The sequence below is a fragment of the Cavia porcellus genome, unplaced genomic scaffold (genome assembly GCF_034190915.1).
Source record: "Cavia porcellus strain 051 isolate PalLab524CR breed Dunkin Hartley unplaced genomic scaffold, mCavPor4.1 scaffold_33, whole genome shotgun sequence".
NCBI lineage: Eukaryota > Metazoa > Chordata > Mammalia > Rodentia > Caviidae > Cavia > Cavia porcellus.
In genome coordinates this window covers 23411906-23435538 of record NW_026947516.1, presented here as the reverse complement: position 1 = coordinate 23435538, position 23633 = coordinate 23411906, and the positions used below count along the sequence as shown (strand labels likewise).

General features: G+C 35.9%; 1 protein-coding gene and 1 pseudogene across 1 annotated transcript in view; one reads left to right on the top strand and one right to left on the bottom strand.

The window, feature by feature from the left end:
* The first annotated feature begins 1971 nt into the window (after nt 1-1971).
* LOC100721781 (RNA-binding motif protein, X chromosome-like) lies at nt 1972-6308 on the top strand (annotated as a pseudogene).
* Nucleotides 6309-9192: 2884 nt separating this feature from the next.
* Nucleotides 9193-23633, bottom strand: part of Mbtps2 (membrane bound transcription factor peptidase, site 2) — a 39629-nt gene continuing 25188 nt past the window's right edge. The window contains exons 6-11 of the mRNA XM_005002195.4: nt 22862-22980; nt 21594-21774; nt 18123-18217; nt 17557-17752; nt 15847-15922; nt 9193-14442 (exon numbers count right to left, since the gene is read on the bottom strand). Of these exons, the coding sequence (XP_005002252.2) occupies nt 14220-14442; nt 15847-15922; nt 17557-17752; nt 18123-18217; nt 21594-21774; nt 22862-22980 (890 nt within the window). The 3' untranslated portion in view covers nt 9193-14219. The remainder of the gene's footprint in view (nt 14443-15846; nt 15923-17556; nt 17753-18122; nt 18218-21593; nt 21775-22861; nt 22981-23633) is intronic.

Genomic DNA, 23633 nt, shown 5'->3' with positions numbered 1-23633 from the left:
TTTGGAGTTGTTTTTGTATCTTCTAATCTGTTCCACTGATCTTTGGGTCTTTTTGCCAGTACCACACTGTTTTTATCACAGTATCTTTATAGTATAATTTTAAGTCATGGATTGTGATGTCTTTTCTTTTGCCCATGATTTCTGTCTTTTCTTTGTTGCCTAGGATTGCCTCTGGTGTTCTAGGTCTCTTCAGGTTCTAGATGAATTTTAGGGTTGTTTTCTCTAATTCTGTGAGATATGCTACTAGTATTTTGATCAGAATTCCATACATATATTGTTTATTTTAGGTTCTCACACAAGTGTGGTTAACAGTTCTTTAACAAGGTAAGTTCACAAGACAAAAGTTTAATGAATTAACTTGATCGTAATTTTAAATGCCTTCAGACTGAAGATTCAAAGATGCAATACAAATACTGGCTCCTCACTTGTAAGATTCTTTCCTTTCAGGTATGAAGTAGGGCTGTCCCTGAAAGGTCATATAATTTAAAATCAAACAAAATAGATCAGAAAATTGCTTTGTGGCCAGTCCTTATACAAGAAAGCAAGGAAAAGTTAGAGTAATACTTTTTGCTCATGCTGGCAAGAACTCTGCCACTGAGCTATAGTCTCACCCACAATTTTACTTTTTAAAACTTGCCTAGATACTTTTTGATAAAATGGATGTCTTATCTCAATGAATAAATGGAAAAGTAAAACAGGCATTGCTTGATAACTGGAGCATGATAAACGTGTAAATTTAATGTGTGAGTCCTACATGCATTACAATGTTTTGATGAAGATGATTTTTTAATAAATATTAGGCACAATGTATTTGTTCATTATGTGATACTTGTGAGTAAATATTCACAAATGGCTTTCTGTGATGTATTAAGTAAAATGGAAGTCATATCTCTTTTGTTTCAGGCATTAAAAAAAACACTTCAAAGCTACTTTGTGCATGAATTATAATTTCAACCCAGAAAATTTACATGGCATTTCAAAGAGGACAATTTAAAATTCTCCTTACAAGCACAATAAAAGGCACATTTGAATTGAAATCCTTAAGTAAAACCTTGACTAGTTGTGATGTAAGTCTTGTCTTTACCCCTAAAATTTAAAGCAATTATTTCTAGTTTGTATTCTCATAATGGTGTCAATAAATTTAAGCAAAATTTGGTGTCAATAAATTTAAACAAAATTTTTCCTAATCTGTACAGTTTCACTCATAGTGTTTTTTTTTATTGTATATTACAAACAATGCTTTTTGATCCTGTTATCCTGAGACTTGCCAGGGCAACTCTTGGGCATCTAAACTAGCAGACCCTCTTCTTTACAAAGATTTTCTTATAAGGTCATGTTGGTAACACTTCTTCCCAGCATCAAAAGGAAATAATTGGTGTAAAATATTTTCCTCCTGCACTGTGTTTGAAACCTCATTGAATCTGGTTGTAGTGATGCACACCTGTAATCCTAGCACTTGGGAGGCTGAGGCAGGAGGATCACTGAGAATTTGAGACTAGCCTGGGTTACAAAGTGAGTTCAAGGCCAGCCTTAGCTACATAATAAAATCCTGTCTTGACAAAAAAAAATTTCATTGAGTCAGTTGTCATCAGCTGCAAATAACAATGTCCAACTAAAGTAGCACATCGAACAGGAAGTTGTATTGTCTTATGTATCAGACATTTACAGGTTCATAGTCATAGGCCAAACTGTGTCATCAGTGACCAAGGATTTTTCCATCCAAGTATGTTCCCATACTGACCACACATGTTTTTGCTTACCTCTTGATGGCTACAATGTGACTTCCAATTCCCATGAAATGAAATGCCTATGAAATTACCAGAAGTGGTTGCACAGTACTGCTAGTGGTTCCCCAGTTGTGTGTTCTGTACCTGGTAGCTGTCACTTGTGCCAGGTTACATGGTCATCCCTTGTCAGCAAGCTCCTAGGAGCTTGAGACCATGTCACCCTTCTGACTCACCAGGGAGGAAAATGGCTGAAGTAGATCACCTAGGAAAGCTCTTTATTGGTGGGCTTAATACAGAAACAAATGAGAAAATGCTTGAAGTAGTATTTGGAAAATATGGGCAGATATTGGCAGTACTTTTGATGAAAGACTAAGAAATAAATCAAGAGGGTTTGCTTTTGTTACCTTTGAAAGCCCAGTGGTTGCTAAGGATCCATCTAGGGACACGAACGGAAAGTCCTTAGATGGAAATCCATCAAGGTGGCTCAAGCCACCAAACCATCATTTGAAAGCGGTAGAGGAGGACCACGTCCACCTCTGAAAAACAGAGGCACTCCTAGAGGTCTTAGAGGAGGAAGTGGAGGAATTAGGGGGCCTGTCTAAAATGGAGAGCACATGGAGGATGGTGGCTATTTCATGAATTTTAACATGAGTTCTTCCAGAGGACCCCTTCCAGTGAAAAGAGGGCCACCACTGCAAAGTGGGGGGTCCTCCTCCTAAAAGATCTGTCCCATTAGGACTAGCACACAGCAGCAGTGGAATGGGAAGAAGAGCCCCTGGATCACGTGGAAGAGATAGTTACAGAGGCCCACCTCAGAGGGAACCCCTGCCCTCTCTTTTTTTTTTTTTGTTTTTTTTTTATTTTTTTAAATTTTATTTAAAGAGAAAAGAAAAAAAAAGCAGGGAAAGGGTACAAGTTATACAGATTTACAGAAAAAAAATGAACAGTAGGAAATTACTAGTTAATGGATTACATATTGTCATCTTAGAAATAATTGTTCAAGTCACAAAATTAAAGCTTGTAAAGTGGACATTCCATCAATGATACTGCAAACAGTTCTGTTCATTGATCCAATAAAACTCTGTGATATCATTTTCTATCTTATACACTTAAATATACATGCAGTTATATAGTTTGGAGCATTTTCTTTTCCTCTCTTTTGTACCATGACTATTACACATTTTGGGTTTCATTGCTCCCACGGTTCTTATTACTTTTTTGGAAGAGAGTAAAACCAAATGTGACATAACAGAACAGAATCGGTCAAGTCAAAAGGGTGGACATAATAGATAATGTAAAAACATAATACAAGGTGATCAACAATGGTTACCATAATGCCTCCCGCTATCTCTAATAGAATTGCCTATATCATTAGTTATAATACAATTGAACAAAACAGTAAAGAATAAAATCGACAAAACCAAAACATTGGAGACATTGTAGGTCTTCAAAAGTAGATAAAAGTCAACAAGAATGGGCGTCATAATGAATCTCATTATCTTCACAGCTGATGCCTAAACTTTCGAACCTGATACTATCCAGCAAAACAGAATAGGGGAACATCAGTTAAAAACCAGATGGTGAGAGTAATACAGGGCTTTAAATCAAGGTAATGAAAAGTCAAAGTGGGTTACTATAATATATCCTGCTATTTTTTTTCCTTTAATTAAAAGGATAAAGATAAAAAAGTAAATAATGGAGTGGAGATTGAGATAAAAGAGGGCATAACAACGAAACAGCGCAGATCAAAACATAACCATTTAAGCAGAATAGTGTTTCACCACCAGATAATCCTAACCTAAAAGTAGTTACCATATTGTTTCTTTCTTTGAAATCCTTGAGTACAACTTCGTATACTGTAGCATTAAGTATATCAAAACAATGTAAAACCATTCAAGAGAATGACAGCATTACAGAGTATTTAGAATCGACTAACAAAATGAACAATGGTTTCTGTATAATCTCCTTGTCTTTAAAAGGTTTTTGCTTATACTATCATACATAATAATATCCAGTTTTTGCTTATACTATCGTACATAATAAAATCCAATAAGATACAGCCTATTTAGACCATTGGAGACAGAAGGACAAAAGCTAGATGAGACTTCAAAACAAGATGATACTAAATCTGTATTACCTATTAAGATGTCATTTTCTCCAAAATAGCTGTTCCTATCATCTAATCTTCTCTGTCTCATTTCTGTTAAGCTCTTTTTCTGTCCGTAGCTGTCAGTTTGTCTTCTTCATTTTGTTCTCTGCTCCATTCGTTGTGGCCTCTCTGCCATTATTTCTGGATTCTTTGTATTTTTCTTTTTTTAGAATATCCTGCAATACTCTCTGTAGAGTTGAATTGGTGGTTGCAAATTCCCCCAGTTCCTCTTTATCCTGGAAGCACCTTGTTTTTCCATCAATTTCCAGGGACAGTTGTGCAGGATATCTCAATCTTGGCTGGAGATTATTATCTTTCAATGCTTGAATTATTTCCCCCCACGCTCTTCGTGATTTGATGGTTTGTGCAGAGAAATCTGCTGTAATTCTGATGGGTGTTCCCTTGTAAGTGGTCTGTTTCTTGTCTCTTACAGCTTTTAATATTCTGTTCTTGTATTGAATTTCTGGAATTTTTATTATTATATGCCTGGGTGTTGCTCTGTTTGGGTTGTAGGTAGCTGGGGTCCTGTATGCCTCATACATCTGAGTATCTTTACCTTTTGCTAAATTAGGAAAATTCTCCTGGATTATTTCTGTGAGTAGCTTTTGTAGTTCACTTGTTTGTGTCCCTACTTCTTCTTTTATGTTCTTAATCCTTAAGTTATGGATCCTCTTATCATCTTCTTGTCTTTGTATTATTGCTGTTTGTTTCTTTGTTACTTTTAAGAAGTTTTTTATTTCATTCTCCCATATTACAAGTCTGCCCTCCAGTTCAGATAGTCTGTCCTTAGTTTCTTTCAAGCTGTTATGCCAGTCTTCTATAGACTTCTTAGTATCTTGGTAGTCCCTTTGAACCTGCTTCACGTATTCTATGCTTTCTCTGTTTTCTCCATCAAACAATTCTCCCCTTTTTTTCTGTTCTTCCATTCCACCACCTGTTTTTTCTTGGGTGGTACTTAGCATTTCTCTAACTATTCTGCATACTTCTAGCTTCAGGTCATTGATAACTTCATTCCTGAATTGGTCTATGAGGCTCTCTATATGGTGCCTTATGTGTATTGGTGTGGTGTCTGCTATTGCCTGTTTCTCAGAATTGGAGGCCGAGGAGCCTTTCTTGTTGCTGCCTCTTCCCATGTTGCCTCTTCTTCTCTGTTCCTTATATATGCAAGCTTGTATAAGAGGCCCAGCTTCTCTCCCCGTCAGCCACAGCCTGATCGAATTGCGCCGGTTAGGTGTTCCCGCTCACCGCTGCGCACCAGGGAGTTACGGACCAGGCAGCCTACGCGTCTCCCCTCCCGGCCACCGTCAGGCTCTGGGATCTGGGTTGGGACAGTCTACCAGGTCCGCCGGCAGCGTCACGCAGGCCAGGCACTTTTCACCAATCCCGCCCGAGAGGGGGATGTGTGACTGGAGTCGCCACCGCACCCTGCTCCCGCAGGACTGCTCGGGCCCAGAAAGTCCTCTGCTGGAGTCAAACTGTGGTAGTGTGTCAGTTTCTCTCACTCACCTCACCACAAGTCAGTGCACGCCTCCCTGCCGTTCGCAGATTGCCGTTCTCAGAGCTTCCGCGCGTCTCTCTCCTTGCCGCGCCCTGTAGAGGCAGCCAGCCGCCGCGCGGCGGGAAACCCAAATCGCGGCTTACAATGGCGTGGTTCCAGCCTCCACACCGAGTCTTTTCTGTTCCTGTTTTAGCAGCAGGACTGCATTCCAAGTTGGCTTCTCTCAGCCCAGTTCGTTCCTGAGTCAGCAGAGCATATCTCCACCGACTTATGTCTCCTTAGTCCGCACCATTCCTGGCTTCTGAGCCGAGTCTTTCAGGGAGCCTCCGGTAGTTGCTGTTATCTGTCCGCCATGTTCTCCCGGAAGTCCCCCTGCCCTCTCTTAGAGATGTTTGTCTCCAAGAGATGATGGATATTCAGACTAAAGACAGCTATTCAAGCAGAGATTACCCAAATTCTCATGAGACAAGAGATTATATCTACCATGATTATGGTCCTTCCAGTTCATGTGATGACTATTCATCATGAGGCTGTAGTGAGAGGTGGATATGGTGGGGGTTGTGACTACTCAGATCATCCGTGTGGAAGTTCCTACAGAGATTCATATGAGAGTTATGGTAAAGCACGTAAAGCTCCACCTACATGAGGGCCTCGCCATTGTAGGGTGGAAGCAGTCGCTGTGATGGTTACAGAAGCTCACGGAACAGATGTGGTGGAAGTAGAGACAGTTACTCAAGCAGCCAGAGTCATTGCTACTCAAGTCATTGCTACTCACAATGGGGTTGGCAGACAGGAACAAGGGCTTCCCCCTTCTATGGAAAGGAAGCACCCTCCTTCACGCAATCCCTGCAGCGGTTCAACCTGCGGAGCATGAAGAGGTGGTGACCATGGAGGAAGCCGATCTGAGAGAGGGGGAGGCAGAAGCAGATACTAGAAACAAACAAAACTTTGGACCAAAATCCCCATTTAAAGAAACAAACAGAAAGTGGAAATTATTCTGTCGTAACTATTCAAGGAATACTAAAAAGAAAATTGTGTCACCTTTTTAAACTTTCCTGTTAAGTTCTTCATAATTTTTGTTTTTGTTAGGGAAAAAAAATGTTTAATTTTATTTTATTTTACGAATTGCTCTCAACAAACAAATGTTTAAGTGTGTAAGGCTTGGCTTGTTGTACTTGTGTTGTTGTAACATTCCGAAGTGTCCCTAAAGGCCACTTCCTAATTTTCCCAATAAATAAGGCAAGCAATTCTGAGATCATTTAAAACATCTAGCCATCTACATGTACACTGATTTCCGGTGAGAGATGAACCATTCTGCCTGTACAGACAAGCTGGCTACTAGAGGATGATCAAGTATGCTACTCGTACAATTTCCGGCTGTCTTCCAACTGAAATCTCCATGTTCTCACTATGAAAAAGCCTGAGATCAGAATCCTATGTAAGGAAAGTGCTATTCATCCAGTTAACCCCCCCCCCAAAAAAAAAACAACAAATGGATAATACTGGCCATAATTTGCCTTTTTGACATTTCCTTGAGAATTTGCAAGAACCTCCTTTTTCCTCTCCCCCAGTAAGACCATTTAAGTGTGTGTTAAACAACTACAGATTATTAAACAAGTATGGCCAAAACCAAACAAAAACAAACAGAAAAACAAGAAGGAAGAGGTGGAAAAGAAAGCTCTCTCTAAATTTATCTTGCTTTCATCAAGATGGAAGATCTTTTCAACACCTCTGGAGAAGACTCCTCCTTTTCTGCAATAGGAGTCAGCAAACTAATTTTGTGGTTAGTGTAAGTCGAGGTTCTTCACCTCTTTTGGGAACCTCTACAGATCCTGTCTGGTGACAGATATTTATGATAAAAACAAAACAAAACAATGATTTACTTTTGAAAGATAAGTAAGTTGCTCCCAGGTAGGTTTATAGGTTTATGACAACTAAGTTATTTGGAAGGCTCTGCTTTTCAGGCAGATAAGGAATTTCAGTAATTCAAATGCCTTCAGCTCAAAATATTTTTATGCCACAATGGCTTATTTTTGACCCTTACAACCCCTATAATTTTTTTTGGTCTTTTTTTTTTTTTGAAAGCTGCTCTTTTTTTTTCAGAAATTGGTACAGAACTTCACAGCATGTTACCGGGAAAACAGTAATAGGTATCACAGTATATATTGTTATTTTCACAATAGTTGTAATGTCAATCATGTATATCAAAACAAAATGAAATACAGAACATTATAGAACTTATCAAAACAAAATATTGAATACAGCAGTACCATTAATCAGAACAAAAGCAAAACAGTAATAGAAATATTTGCCTTCCAAGAGATGGTAGAAGGAAATCTCCCTTATTTGCTATGGTCAACTTCCCGAGAGATGCTCACATCTCTGGTTCCCATTTGATAACAGGGGGCAGGCAGGAGAAGGGGGATAGGAGAAGTGGGATGTTCGACTCTCAGCCCGTGTACTAGTAGGCTCACTATTGCTTAGCAGGGAGGGAGGCTAGTTGCTTGGTTTCCCAGTGTCCTAATTTCCAACATGGCATGGATCTCAGGAGCCGCTGGTGGTTCTCCTCCTGTAGGGGCCGCAGCCTGCCACACCACAGCTGCCCACCAGAAAGGGGAACTGCTTGCTCAACATGTCATTATTAAAAGATACTGTTTTCATCAAATTTTTAACTGACATGCTTTTTGCTTCAGAGATTTTAAAGCTTTAATTCATCTGTTAAAAAATATATCTTTGGAACAGGTATCCTGATTTTAAAGTAAGTTATCTTCATCTATTTTAGTTATATAATGATTAAGTATGGAACATTGCATTCATGGCTCATCTGTATTGTTTAGCAATAAGAAATACTAATTTTATTAAAAGAACCTGTAAGGAAAAACTGATTTAAGCATTCTGTTCAATTAAAACTTGAGATATGTACTTCATTTACTACTAAAGTAAAAAAGGCAACTATTTATTGTTTTACTTTTTTCAAACAAGAGGTTATTTTACTACTTATATTTGTTATCAAAGCAAATAAATTTATGACTCATTGGTTGGTATGGACTATTTCTTAAGACTAAGTATTTCCTTTGGGAGTGATTAAATCATGGCAAATTTAACGCAGCATTATTATGCAGCCATTGAGTATTAATAACATGGAAAAATCCTTATAATACATTGTCAAATTTATACTTGTTTATGTATAATTCATCAGGGAACATGGCCATTAACATAGTTATTGTCTCTATCTGCAGTAAGCAAAATACTTAGCCAATATTTTTTGTTTTTGTACCAGGGATCGAACTCATGACCATGCACTTGCAAGGCAGGCGCTTATGCCATTGAGCTAAATCCCCAGTCCCTTAGCCAATATTTAAATATTACAATTTTTGGCCTATTTGATCAGGACAAAAAGTGCTTAGGAGGGTCATGGCCTGATAGTCACTTGGACAACCAGAACTACCCTCAAGGTACTGGAAACCTAGCAAGAATACCAAAAGGAGGCAAGGTGTACCACCAGTGAGCACTGAGCAGGGTAAAGCATGTCAGAATTCCGAATTCTGAAATAAGAAGATAGTAATATGAATATACTAGGTAGCACATTAAGAGACTTACAGAAACCATTTTATTTAAAAGAAAAATATTATATGTCCATCTTAAGGATAGTTCAGTCTGTACAGAAAAACAAACTTGGATACTCTATGTTTCAGAAATTAAAGATCTCATCGTGAAAGTGCAACTCTAAAGCAAATAGGAGAAAAGGTAGGAGAATATTATTGTAATTTCGAGACAGGATAGGACTGTTTCAGGGATTCACAAAACACACAAACAAGTCAACAAAGTAAAGATCTTTATTCAACACCTCATAAATAAAATTTACAGATGAGTAACAGGTTGCAAAAACTATTTGCAACATCTTAAGCGGGTAACAGATATCTGGAACATGGGTTATTCTGTACATTTGAAAAATACAGCAAATATTTTAGCCTTTGTGGGCTACGTGGTCTCTGCTGCAATTGCTCAACTCAGCCATTGTAAAACAAAAACATCCTAAGACAATACATACATGATTGAATGTGTGTAGGTGTTTCAGTAAAACTTTACTAAAATCCGTACCAAGCAGGATTTAATCTACAAGGCTATAGTCTGTTGACTCCTAATCAAGAATATACAAGAAATTCTGATGGATCCATAAGACAAACCAGGACACTCGATGGAAAGTTGAATAAAGGATATCTATAAGCAACTGGCAAAATGAAATTCAAAATGGCAAAAAATGATATGGATATACAATTTTATGAATGATCTGAGAAATGAAAACTATAATAAAATACCAGTTTATACTCAACAGGTCTGCCAGAACACTGAAATCAGGTATTTCTGGTGGTGGTAAGGAGATGGGGAAACATGGAACTCTCGTGTCTTACCAGAGTATCAGTTACAAAAAGCCATTTAAGGAGGGATAATCTGGAAATTCATTCATGTATGTAAAGGAAATTAAATTTCCACAATCCAAAGAAGGGGGAGCTCTCAGATAAAGGGCAGCAGGCCGCTTTCTAGCATCACACATATATTATCTTTAATTTATAGCTAAGAGTCCTATAGCAATACTGTTGACAAGCTTTTTTTCATCTTTCATAATAGATGGACAAAAGCACCACCTCAGACTGTCACTAGTCTATAGGCTGGCTGCTATAAAGTTTCTATCAATGTTTTAGAAATAAAAAATATTTTAGTATTGTTATAGTCCAAGTCTTTTAGTTTAGTTTCATATCTTTAAGAGGAGAACTGGCTTTATAATATCTGATTAATGGAATACAAGATCTACTTACATGAATTTAAGAGAAAGACTTCCACAGAGAGCCAATTATAGGACTGTACCCTTGGATCCTTCTGCATTTTCCTTCCACTACAGCATTAGTAACATGTTAGTAGAAAAGTTTGAGAAGCATCTAGTTAATAATAAGGGACAACTGTTGGTTATCCATTAATCTTTAGCAAAACAAAACTAAGAAGGTATTTTTTCTCCTCTTAAGTGGGAAATTAAATTATGCATTTTAACTTGCTTTGCAATTAGAATTACAACTTCCTCCAGGCTTTTTTTTTCACTGAATTCATCTGCCATAGTTTGATAAAATAAATGTTATTCAACTCCATTTCAGTGGTGAAAATTACTCGAGCTAATATAGTTGTGAAATAACGTATTTACCCTCCCTGTCTTTTATCATAGGTACATCTGATCAGATGTTTTACTATCATGTTTAGATGTTTACTAAAACAACTCTGATCAGATATTAAAAAAAATTGTTTACACTTAATTGCATACTTTAAATGGCTGAATTCTATGGTACTTATCTCAATAAAGCCAATTTTTAAAAGTAGTCTAGATGATCAGTCATTCAGCTTCTAATTGTAGTGTAATAGGATCCGTGGTGAGAAGTGGAACCAGGCTAGCCAATCAGGAAGTGAGCTAAATTCTCGGCCAGTTTTTTTGGGGCCCACGGTAATAAGATGGAGAGGGAAAGAATGGTGAGGAGGTTGGTGTCGGCAACACGATAGGATGCATTATGGCAAAAGGTCAAAAATAAACCAAATGTTATGGTTAAAACACTTTCAAGAATTCCTAAAAAGAAAGACGAACTTACAGAAGAATTCCATCAGACTCCAATGAAAGGAAATGTCATAATACTCTTTGTTTATTCATATACCAGCCATTTCCAAGAGCAGTGAGAGCACAGGAGCCTCATTTAAAAGATTTCTGTCTGAGGCTTGCATTAACTTTCATCCTGATTATATGAATGAAAACTGAAGGCTGCTTTTAGAATCAAGATTTAAAAATGACTAAGATCTTACTTTTGTAAGGGCAAGAGTTTTGATAAAAACCACAATTTTTTCAAAAGGGAACACACAGATAATGATAAACATAAAATGCTGGTATATTTGTTCTTTTATTGCTAAATATCAAATGCCAGCAATTATGATATCTTCAAATTAAATCTTAAGAATAAACTTAACTGCACAAAGGATTTATTAAAAAAAATCCCTGTGTATCCTTAGTGTGTGGATATGCATTAAATACCATGAGACAAAATGATATCTGAGAGACACACAGCTATGAAACACAAGCCTACAATTTGATGTGAGGACAATGACTCAGAAGAGCAATTACCCAAAGTTCAAAAGGTTAACTGTATGTCTTTTTAAATTGAGATGTTGAGAAGAGAATACATTCTTTACTGATTGTAGGTGACTAAAATTTTTTTTCAAAAATGTAAACAATGCAGAGGAGGAACATAGAATAAAATTTCACTGTTAAACAAAGTGACAATATAGGATACTTTCTTCAAATCCTCAAAACTCATTTTTCTACCTGCTCTACAGAAACTAAAATAGATTCTTCTCATAAAGATGATAATACACCAGGGACATAAAGACCTTCCAATTTTTTAAATGTTAATACATATTTACAGTAAATATTCAATAATACTTTGTACAGCTTACTTAAATAGGAGCATGCTTTTTTAATCCATAAATAACATTAATCACCATCCATTCAACCATATTAAGTACTTATGATGTCTCATGCACTGCACTTAGAAGGCAAAGCTGAATATGACATGGACCTTGCTCTAGAAGAGCCCATAGTCAAGCTGAAGAGACAACATTTAACACTTCCTTTCTTACACGATGAGACCATTCCTATACAAACGGTACTGATCTGCTCAATTTCCTGCCCCTGTAGTTCCTGATCCTATGGATTAGCAGAGTACTGTGCTTAACAGTTAAGATAAAATGAGGTTTTGCTTCTGCTTTTCTTTACCCACACAAAAAAATAGTGGGTAGAATTTCCTCTGCAAAATTTTTCTTGGGTCACGGAGGTAGCTCAGTTATAGAGCACTTGCCCATCATGCATGAGACCCTGGGTTTAAACCCCAGTACTGCAAAACATTTTTCTGTTTTCCAAAACTGACTTGAACATATACACTTTAATAAACTGCTAAATTCGTGTAATTAAATTAATTATATAAGTATTTCATGGTATTCCCCAAGACTACTTGAACTGACCATGCTAATATACTTTGGTCCTGAATGACTGCCTAAGAATACAATAAATACCACATTCTGGCAAAAACCACTAATTTGTAAGTTTTTAGTACTGGTATTAGCTGATAAGCTGAACCACTAATAAAATGTTAAAATTATATTCAATATATAATACCCATTTAAGAAGGAAGGAAAATTTATATTATCTTAAAAGTTTCTTTAAAATGATTTAAAAGTTTTAATACTTACAGAACTAATGATCTGAAAAAGATAACCCTATGGAGGGAGTCCTTCACTTAGTGAAGAAGTGTGATTGGCTGTTATTAATGGGTTATTGCTTTTTATCACCTCTTGAGTATATGAAATAAATATGTATTTTTTATCAAAAAAACAACATGCTTTCTGGGATTGGTGGTGCATACCCATAAATCCTAGCTATTTGGGAAGCTGAAGATTGCAAGTTCAAGGCTTGTCTAGGCAACTGAGATCTTCTCAAAAAATCGAAAGGGCTAGGGATGTAGCTTGGTGGCAGAGCACTTGCCTAGCATGAGCAAGTCTCTGGGTTCAAACCTTAGTATTGAAACGTGAACACACAAACACATCCCAGCATGCTTACAGACCTCTAAAAGTAACAGCTTCATACTGGCCTGTTGACTTCCCAAATTTCCCAGGGTTTTTGCTCTATTCCCTAAATAGTGGGAAACCACTGAAACCAGGTGTGGCCTTTTCAGGTTCAAGAGACCATCCCTAGGTGCTGGCAAATTGATTTTTGTACCTTGTCATGTGTAGCCACTGTTACTGTACTACCAGGTCTTCTGTGGACCCACAGAGGTAGCTTAAAAGTAGGATGGAAGGCAAGGTCTAGATGTTTAATAAATCCAGCACAGAGAAGCATGGAAGCCCGCTGGTAAGGACAGAGTATGGCTCAAAGTTTAAGGTCATAGCTTCTTAAAGACAGGCCTAGATGGCCTCAGTAGCAAAAGAGAAAACATCTACCCTGGGAGTGTTGTAAGCCTGAAAGCTCTAGAGAACAGTACCCAGTCTGCTGAAGATCCAGGGGGGGTATATTGTGATCTGTCAGAGGACTTGGCTTAGTTCTGAGGTTTAACCTTGACTGCCTCAGCTCATAGGCTGCTGGTGTGAGACACTTCCTGCAGCTGAGTAAAAAGGCTAACGCTGCTTCATAGGGTATAAAGACACATTATCAACTAGGCAGCACTTGTGGGGTAAAAATTAGCTCATGACATCAGAGGCCCCACCTCCAGCTCTGTTTATTTCCTTGGTATCATTTGACAAAGACTTCCGTGTTGATGTCAGCAGATTCTTTTATAAAATTTTATTAATTTAATTGTAAGCAGATCTCAGTTTTCAAAGTATAAAGTAACAGCCCATTAACTTTTAAAATGCTTTTCAAACAAGACAAAGAACAACAGCTAGAGGCTAATACATTCATTCTTCTGCTTAGAAAAAGTCTGGTCACCTTTAAATGTTGACAAGTGATACTAAATTTTTCCTAATTATCTCCACCCAGTTCTGTTTTCCTTTACACTATTTCAGTGCTACATATAGTTACACAAAATGGTGTTACATGAATTTGTACTTGTTTAGAAATTGTTCTATAAATATTTAAAACTAGAATGTATTAAGTTACTGTACCTTTCATTTCTTTTGCTTATCATCACCACACAGTTTAGGTACTTTGAATCTATAAGAAGCTCAAAGATGTTGGCCAAAATGTAATTTTAAGGAAACACTGTACATTCTTGTCAATGGATATTACCACATAACTCAGACATCTGTCAAATGAATACAGATATTACCGTGCTGTGACCATCCAGAGTCCCAGGGTAACATTGGCAGCCAAAAGTATGCTGCCACCAAGCAAGATAAAAAATCCTATCAGATCCTTGACATCATTATCTCCAATCACTGAGGTAAGGGTAGCATCCAGGAATGAGTTTAAAATCCACTGACCATCCAAAGCAAAGCAGGGCACTGCATTAACAATAGCTAGAGCTCCAGAGAGGGAAATTAGATACCTGGGTTAAAATCAGTTAAGGATCCAGCTATGATATCCAAGTGGAGACTATCCATGAGTCAGAAGATACTGGACTGGACTGGATGAAATTACACCAGACTTCCAATTGTTCTTTAAATCTTTTTCATTCCTTCATAGATCTCTACTATTTAAAATGAATAAGTTTATACTACTTTGAAGCTCAAAAACTTTGATAAGAAAAATAAAGACAAAGCACTTAGAGACTAACCAATCCATATGAACTGCTATGAAGACTAAGTCCTTATAATTACTTAGTGATATAACAAGGGAAAGGAATGTATATGGGATAAAACATTAAAAGAACATTTAACTTTTATTTTCTTTTGTTTCTACAGTCCTGGGGAACAAACCCAGGGGCCTCACAAACATTAAATAATTGCTCTACATTCCTAGCCCCTAATCTACTTTATGATCCTTAGAAAATCTTTATTAAAAACAAAAATTTTTGACCCTTGAACCTTGTTTTATTGTTATTTATTATATTATTACCTATAAGACTACAGTATAACTGGATGTGGTAGCATATGCCTATAATCCCTGCACTCAGGAGGCTGAGGCAGGAGGATAAGCTGTGATTTTGAGGTCAGCTTGGCCTACATAGTGAGTTCAAGGCCAGCCTGAAATATATCTCAAAAAAAAAAAAAAATGATTACAGCGTAAGCCTCTGCAGACAAAGTTGCAAAGACTTCAAGGAGCAATCTTGATTATATACTTTTAGTAATGCTAATTTGTTTTCCATTTCATTTTGTCAAAAATTAATGAAGAAATTTAAAAAAGATTCAAAAGTGACTCAAACAAAGAACACCTCCAAAACTTTACATTGATTGAAGTCTATATATTAATCAATTTAAAGAAACTTTTCACCTTTCATTTTTAAACATTATACACTAAAGACCACATGAGATTTTGCCCTCTGCGTTGCTATTTTAGTAATGGAGGTAAGTTTGATCTTCCTTAGACATTCCTCCTTTTAGCTGTGCAATACATTTATTCTATGTAATTCCTGGTTATGCATATAGAAGTCATCTTCCATTTAATCAGAACTAAAAAAGTTAGATAGGTCAGAGTCTATTACTTCACTAATTACTGAAGACTTCCTTTTTTATAATTTTACTGAAAGGTTTTACAGCTATAAATTCAAGTATCGATTTGCATCTTAGATTCCTTCTTTTCTACATCTTAATATTTCTCCCTCCATGATTAATCTTTCTCCAGTTTCCTTTCTAGATATAACATGATCTCTTTCAACTTTAAAGTCTCTTGCTTTAGTTGTTAGCAATCAATATCTGCACAGTCTATATCTAGAATGCTCTATTCAAGGCAAAACTAATCAAACTTCAAGTAAAATATTTGTAAAAACAATTTTTCATACTAGAAAGGATACTTGACAAATGTCTCCACAATCACTGGGAGATCGATGCTGAGAAAGTTGAAACGTGGGATAAAACTGGTGATGCTCACTAAAAAAGAAAACCAAGGAATAATGAGTATTATTTATAACACCTTAGCAACAGTATTAAGAATTTTACCATATGGTCAATATTGGGCTAGCCATTAAATTGGTTGAGAAAGTCCTTCCTAAACATATGCAGGCAGGCTATATATCTCACACTGAAAGCAATCAATTATTCTGAAACATTTGATAAAAATAGTGTAATAAAAAATTCACATCCCAGTGTATACTTATATTTTAGGGTGAGAGTAAGATAAAGATACTATGAACCAAGTATTACTATCAAATATAGAGGCTGACTTAAAATATTCTATAATTTGTATCAATAGAGTTCTTATCTTTTCACATTTACTCCAACTATATAGCACTTCACATTTTTTGGTCTTAGTTCTTTACTTCAGTGCTAAAAAACGGATTAAAACAAGTAGTTTCATAATCTTGTTTTTGTTCAAAACATTAAAACTTATCTTGTAACTAGGGAGAACTCATAGTAGACATTTATGAATTACCTGAAGTATGTATATTTCTTTAATTATTGATAGTGTATTTAATGTTTGGAAGAGTCATTTAGTGTCAAACCAATAGGTAAGAAATATAACCCAGGTTTTCTCTCAGGATAAAATATAATATGAAAGCCTTTTAAAGAGTACCATAAAACCTATATATCCATATATCCTATATATAAATATCCTATATATCCTATATGTAAATGAATAAAGACAATTTTGGTCTGCCCATAAAATGGAATGCTATTTGGCTATATAAGTTATGAAGTGCTGATTCATGCTGCAACACAGATGAACCTTAAAAAAAATTGTGTCACATGAAATAAACCAGTCACCAAATATTACATTTATATGAAATGTCCAGAACAAGTACATTTGCAGAAACACAAAGTGCATTTGTGGTTGCTAAGGACTAGGGGGTAAGGAGACAGCAGGTGGCTGCTTAATGAGTAGCTTTCTTATTGGGGCGATGAAAATGTTTTGCAAGTACATTGTGGTGACAGTTGCTCACCTCTGGATATACGAGAAAACTATTCAATTGAATATGTTGAGTGGGAAAATTGCATGGTAAATTTATTAAAAATGTAACATAAAGGAATTTGGTACAATAAAATGAGTTAGACTATATGATATCCAGTCAATATGCAGAAGCCATATATTTAGGCCAATCATGTGGCCCCTGGCAAAATGACGATACTGGTCAAATTTTGAAATTATATTCATATATAATTCATTGGTCATGCATAAATTTTAGTCATATCTCTTTGTATCTTGGTATTCCTTAGGGTCTGCAACTCTTGCTATTGCTTTGGGGAGCTTGGATAAATCTGATGAACTCTAAGAGAACACTTGAGAGATTATCTATTTAATTTGGGAATAAACAATGGGGAAGGAAATCTCGGGCAAGTTTTTTCCTCTTGCTTCATAAATTCAAATTATCTTCCTAAAGTCTATGCTTCATTCAATGCTTAAGAAAAAGATAGTAAGACTTTGATAAGTGATCAAATTTATAATACATGAAATTAATGTAAGGATTTGTACTGAGTTTCTACCACTGAGAATATGCACGATCTTAATGATTTTCTAAGGCTCTACCATAGTAATACCCACCTGAGGGTCTACCAATAATACCAACCTGTGTAGTGAAGATGCAGTGGATGACCTACATACAACATATCAATTTGAGGTGGGTGTTTCACTTTTATTAAGCGAGTGTGAGTTTCCAAAGAAGGTATTATACAAAAACTTGAACTTGAGCTTTTTTTACAATCTTTATTGGTTCTACAAACTTGAGTGGCTTCAACTGCTTTCCGGGCAGGTAGACATGTATGCTATGAATAAAATATTAATTATTCAATATTAAAAATGATCTATTAACAAGAAAAATCTAACTTAAATTCTCTCAATAGTTTTGTGTCACCTAGAATATTAGGAATTAAGTTCATATAAAAGAAATGGTATTTATGTGCACCTACTATAAACTAACTTGAAATACCCCACTGTGGCTGTATCAGATATTGTTACACTATAAATTTTTAAAGATTCTCAGATGAAATGTGACATCTGAAATGTAGTGGTTTTAATAAAATGATAAAAAAGTAAACAGAACAAAAGAGAGAGGTTTTCATAGGTTCTATGTTAGCCTTTTCTGATTTTGTAATAATTACATCAGACAAGCAAAATTGCCTTGGGACAACTTACCAAACGCTTATTAAAATTATTTCTGTAGGAAAAGCACACATCTGTGAGACTGTGATTGCTGCAGCATTCAGTGGAACCATCTAGCCGTTTGTATGCTAAAGAGAAATACAGTGCTTATTAGAATCTGCTATCTAAAGGTATATTTGTAATGAAAATTTTCCTTTTTAAGAGAAAAAGTTAAAACTGCATATGAATCTGGAAACAGTCATGTAATTCCCTATTCAGCTTGCCGGCTACTTGCTGCAGTTTGATTTTATATTATAAAAACAGATTCACCCAATTTGAAGTCAAAAAGCAGCACTTAGCCGGGCATGGTTCTGACATGGTACAAGAGGGAGTCCCAAGTGCAACCTATGAAGTTTTTTGTCAAAAGGAAAAAAGGGAGAGGGCTCCTGTATAAAATTAACGCTGCAGGTCTAATTACTAGATTATAGGAAACTATGGGCATCTGAACATGTTAGTAATATCACAAGATAACATAACCAGAAAAATTCAGAATGTGTAAACTTCGATAAAACAAATTCCCTAGTTTTATCAAAAAAAAGACATTTTAAAAAACATAGGAACTGTTATAAATCAAGACTTAGAAAAAAAAGACTTTAGAAGACATATTGTACTATCTGATTTAAACTAAATATTAAAAAAATTAGGCTGTGAGTGGTGGTGCATGCCTGTAATCCCAGCACTCGGGAGGTCAAGGGAGGAGGATCACTTTAAGGTCAAAACCAACCTGGGCTACAAAGTAGTTCAAGGCCAGCCTGGACTACAGACTGAGACTTTGTCTCAAAGCACTCCCCCACCGAAAAAAAATGGACAACTGGACACTAATTTGTTGGGTATGGTAAAAGTATTGTGATCATATTTAAAGAGTCATCTACTTAAGACAGACTTAATTTTATGGATGAAATGATAGGATGTCTAGGATGTGCTTTAAATTACTTCCCAAAAAGCAGGCTGCTTAAATGAAAAACTAGCATAATATTCGTAATTTCTAAAGCTTGGAGAAAAATATAAGAGGAAATGTTTATAGTACTCTCAACTTTTATAAATGTTTGAGAATTTTTAGCCAGGCATGGTGGCTCAGGCCTGTAATCCCAGCACTCGGAAGGCTGAGGCAGGAGGATCATTACGAGTTTGAGACCAGCCTGGGCTACAAAGTGAGCTCAAGGCCAGCCTGAAATGCACAGCGAGACCCTGTCTCAAAACAAAAAAGTTTGAGAATTTTGTATAAAGGTTCTTAAAATGGATTATGCAGAAAACTAATTTGAAAAAGTTTTCAAAAATCAGTTCTTACTGCCTTGCCTTTGTGAAACACAGTACTTTAATACAATTTTTTGTGCTGCAATCTTGGGATTGAACCTACCGGTACTCTACCCCTGTGCTATATCCTCCAGCCCTTTTACTTTTTATTTTGAGGTTGAGTCTCACTAAGTTGCACAGGCTGGCCTTAAATTTGTGATTCTTCTTCCTCAGCAGCCTAAGTAGGTGCAATTACAAATGTGTACCACTGTGCACAGCAGTAAAATCATTCCTGATTAATTAATATGCTTATACCAGTAGATGCAGACAAGGGTATAGGGCATTTCTTGACTTAAAGATATGTGCTGTTGTCTGGCGATATAGCTCAGTGACATAAGCGCTTGCCTGGCAAGTGCAAGGTCCTGAGTTCAATTCCTGATACCAAAAAAAACAAAAAAAAACAAAAAAAAACCAAAATAGGCTGTGAGGATAATTTGTATTTCCAACACTTTCAAAAATTTGGGTCTTCAGATTTGTACAAACAGTAGAGAGGCTTCTTTTTCTTTTTTTTTTTTTTTTAATTTTATTTAAGAGGAAAAAGAGAAAAAACAAAACAAAACAAAACAGTGTAAGGGTACAAGTAATACAGAACTACAAAAAAAAAAAAAAAAACACAGTAAGAAATCACCAGTTAATAGATTACACATTATCATCTTAGAGATAGTTGCTCAAGTCACAGTATCAAAGCATGCAAAGTGGACATTAAAACAGCAAGACCGCAAACAGTTGTGTTCAATGATCCAACCAAAACCATTAATATGGTCATCTATTTCACACCCCTAAACACACTTGCAGTTGTATCCTTTAGAGCACTTTTTTTCCCTCTCTTTTTTTACAACACAATTTACACATTTTGGGTTTTATTACTCCTTAGTTCTTATTACTTTTTTTTTTTTTTTGGAAGAGAATAAAGTCAAATATGGCAAAACAAATCTGTCAGTCAAAACCAAGCATAGACATAGCACATGATGTAAAAACAGAGTACAAGGTTATCAACAATGGTTACCATAATGTAGAGGCTTATGTTTCAAAGCTCAAACAACCCAAAATGTTCAGCAGGTTCTAAGAAGACACTTGCTTCAGCTACTTGCTTCAGACACTTGCTCAGGGCAACATATCTACCTCTATAGGGTATTTCTGGAAGCCAAGATAACTTTCTTTGGTTTCTGCCATATAAAAGGCATAGAAAACTCTACCCTAAATAGGTTTAGACATGCCATCAAGCACACATAGGTATGACCAGAACTGTTGACATTTACTATGTTTCAGCCAGAAGAAAATCTTTTCTAAATGTCAGCTTCTATCTGTTTGCCAATTTTCTTTTATTTCTTTTAATTGTTCCTTACTACATACCTGTGCTAACAATATATTAATATAGAATGCTTATACTTCGGTTTTCTGTATTCAGTTTTAACTATCAGTTATTTGTCTGTGCTGACAAATGCTTATGCAGGGAGCTGGGGGATTAGCTTAGCAGTATAGTGTGTGGCTTGTATACACAATGCTCTAGGTTTCATGCACAGCATCAAAAACCAAAAAGCTTATGCAAAGGAGAAGCACTTAATGTTATTCACATTAATTTTATAAAACTGCACAGATATATAAATTAAGATACTATTCTATATTACATGCATACATAAAAATAAATATCATATTGCGGGTATTGATTAAAATTAATTAGGTTGAGTTTGAATGCTGATTCCACACAAAGTTTTCTTTTAAGCAGAAAATTACACAATAGAATCCTGAGAGTCAAATATGATACTATAAAAGTTGGTAGAAGTTCAACGATTATATACAATAGAGCAAACAAACATATTTAGTATCTAACTTGCCAAAAAGATTATCTATTTGTTTGGGCTTATTCCTTTTACTGAATTGCTTTAAAAGGACTGGAATTTCTTTAACAAGACTGGAACATAGTCGGGCGTGGTGGCTCATGCCTGTAATCGCAGCACTCAGGAGGCTGAGGCAGGAGGATAACTGCAAATTTGAGACCAGCCTGGGCTACAAAGTGAGCTCAAGGCAAGACAGAACTGCATAGCAAGATCTTGTCTCAAAAAACCACAAAAAAGGAGACGAACAAAATGAAGCCATAGATATGATCTAAGGATTAGTGAATGGAAGGTATTAATGCTTAAAGCATTAAATTATACTGAAGAAATAACATACCTCTAACTGGGAAGCTTAGCTGTTGTAAAGTTGATGCACTTATACAGTAGCCAACCTGGGGCTCATAGGCAATGGCATCTAGACATTCATTCCAATCTTGTACATTAGTAACGGGACAATCCTGTAGATGAGTGACAAGGTCTCCCACAAAAAGGCCTCTGGGTCCAACAGCAGGTGAGTCCTTAGAAAAAAGGCAAAATCAAATCAGACAAGGCATGAAGAGAAGCTAAGATTAATCTGAACAAATAATAGTAAAAGACACAGAGTCAGTAGAGTAGAACATACTGAATAATGTGGAAAATAATTCAGCTTTTAATCTAAGAGCCATAGTCCCAGAAAATTAGCAAGCTAAAACTTAGCAATTTTAGTTGCTTTCCCCAATTTTCCAAAGATTTTTTTTTTTTATTTTTCACAATTAAAAACAAATATCTGGTGGCACATCCCTATAATCACAGCCCTTGGGAAGCTGAAGCAGGAGGATCACCATGAGTCTGAGGCCAGCCTGAACTACATAAGTGAGTTCAAGGCCAGCCTGCACTACATAGTGAGACACTGTCTCAAAAAAAACAAAAAACAAAAACAAAAACAATCTCCTTGTTGACTGTTGCTGGGGTGTAGCACATGCTTAGCATATGTATGCCTCTGGTTTTAAATCCCAGCAGCAAAAAAGAAAAAAAAAAAAGGTAATTTTTTCTCAAACTTTTAATTAAAAGTTTGGAGGAAACTTTCAGTGGGTACAATTAATTAGAAGACAGTCCTTATATTAAAAAAGTTCCAAATATGCAGGGCATACCCTCAGTGCAATAACTATGTAAGCCAATTTCTCACAAAGGCAATATTCCTTTTCAGAATGTCTGAATAGAAGATTTGATGCCATCATAATAGTTATTGTCTAAGGGAATGAAATAGAATTGAGTACAGTAGCTTAAACTCTTTAAGAAATGTTCTAGCTGGACAGGTGAAGTTTCATTTTACTTCTAAGATATCTTCTTTTTCTTTTTTTAAAACATGGTCTCACCATGTAGTTTAGGCTGGCCTTGAACTTGCAGGGATCCTCTTGCCTCAGCCTTCTGAGTGCTCGGATTAGAGGCATACGCCACCATGTTTGGCGCGACATTATATTTAGATTTAAAAAGATTACAGTAATTTCTTCAGAAGTAACAGCATTCTGTGTATGGGAAAAGCTTGAATGGAAGTACCTGACATTAAATGCTAAGTATTACATCAAAACATCAGGTCAAAAATGCCCTAAGTAATACATTATTTACCTCAGCAACTTCAGTGATAAGTACTCCCACTCCGGTGTAATAAAATGGCAAGAGAATTACTGGGAGGAGAATAAGAGCTAAAACACCCAAGAGGGCAAGGACAAAATTGTGCCAGATACCTGAAAAGAAAGCAAAAAAGTAGTTAAATACAATGGAGCTAAATATATTCAAATAAAAGTTAAGATGAAATTAAAAATCAATTCTTGCTGAACTGGGATATAGAATCCAAAATGTCACTTGAAAAAAGAAGTCACTTTAATTTTACAAATCAAAACTATTACGTATAGTAGTACTGGTAGAACAAATAGTTATGTAGCATGTTGTAGAATATAAAGCAAGAAACCATACAGATACTGGGTCTTTTAGAAAAAGATAGAAATTGACACCGTGAAATCCACTGATCTTTTTCATCATATATTCAACCTTTGTAGCTATACTTAGGAAGACTCTCCTATTCCTAAAATTATATGATTTTTTCTATGGAGAAGGATGGTCGTAAAGTTTTACATTTATTTCCAGTTTGGGATTTATTTTTCTGTATGGTGTGATTTATAAATGTAACTAATTTTATTCAAATGTTTAGCATTGCATTCTTTTCCCACTAAATTCAACACTACCTTTTAAACAACAGTACTACATTTAATAATGGCTTGCTCTGCTTTGTTTTTTACTGGTAATATTATTCCAGTGACAAGTAAAGCAGCTGTAATTACTGGCAGTAATAGTTCAGTATTTAGTTAAGAAAAAACTTTTCTTTTGTTTACTTTGGTTA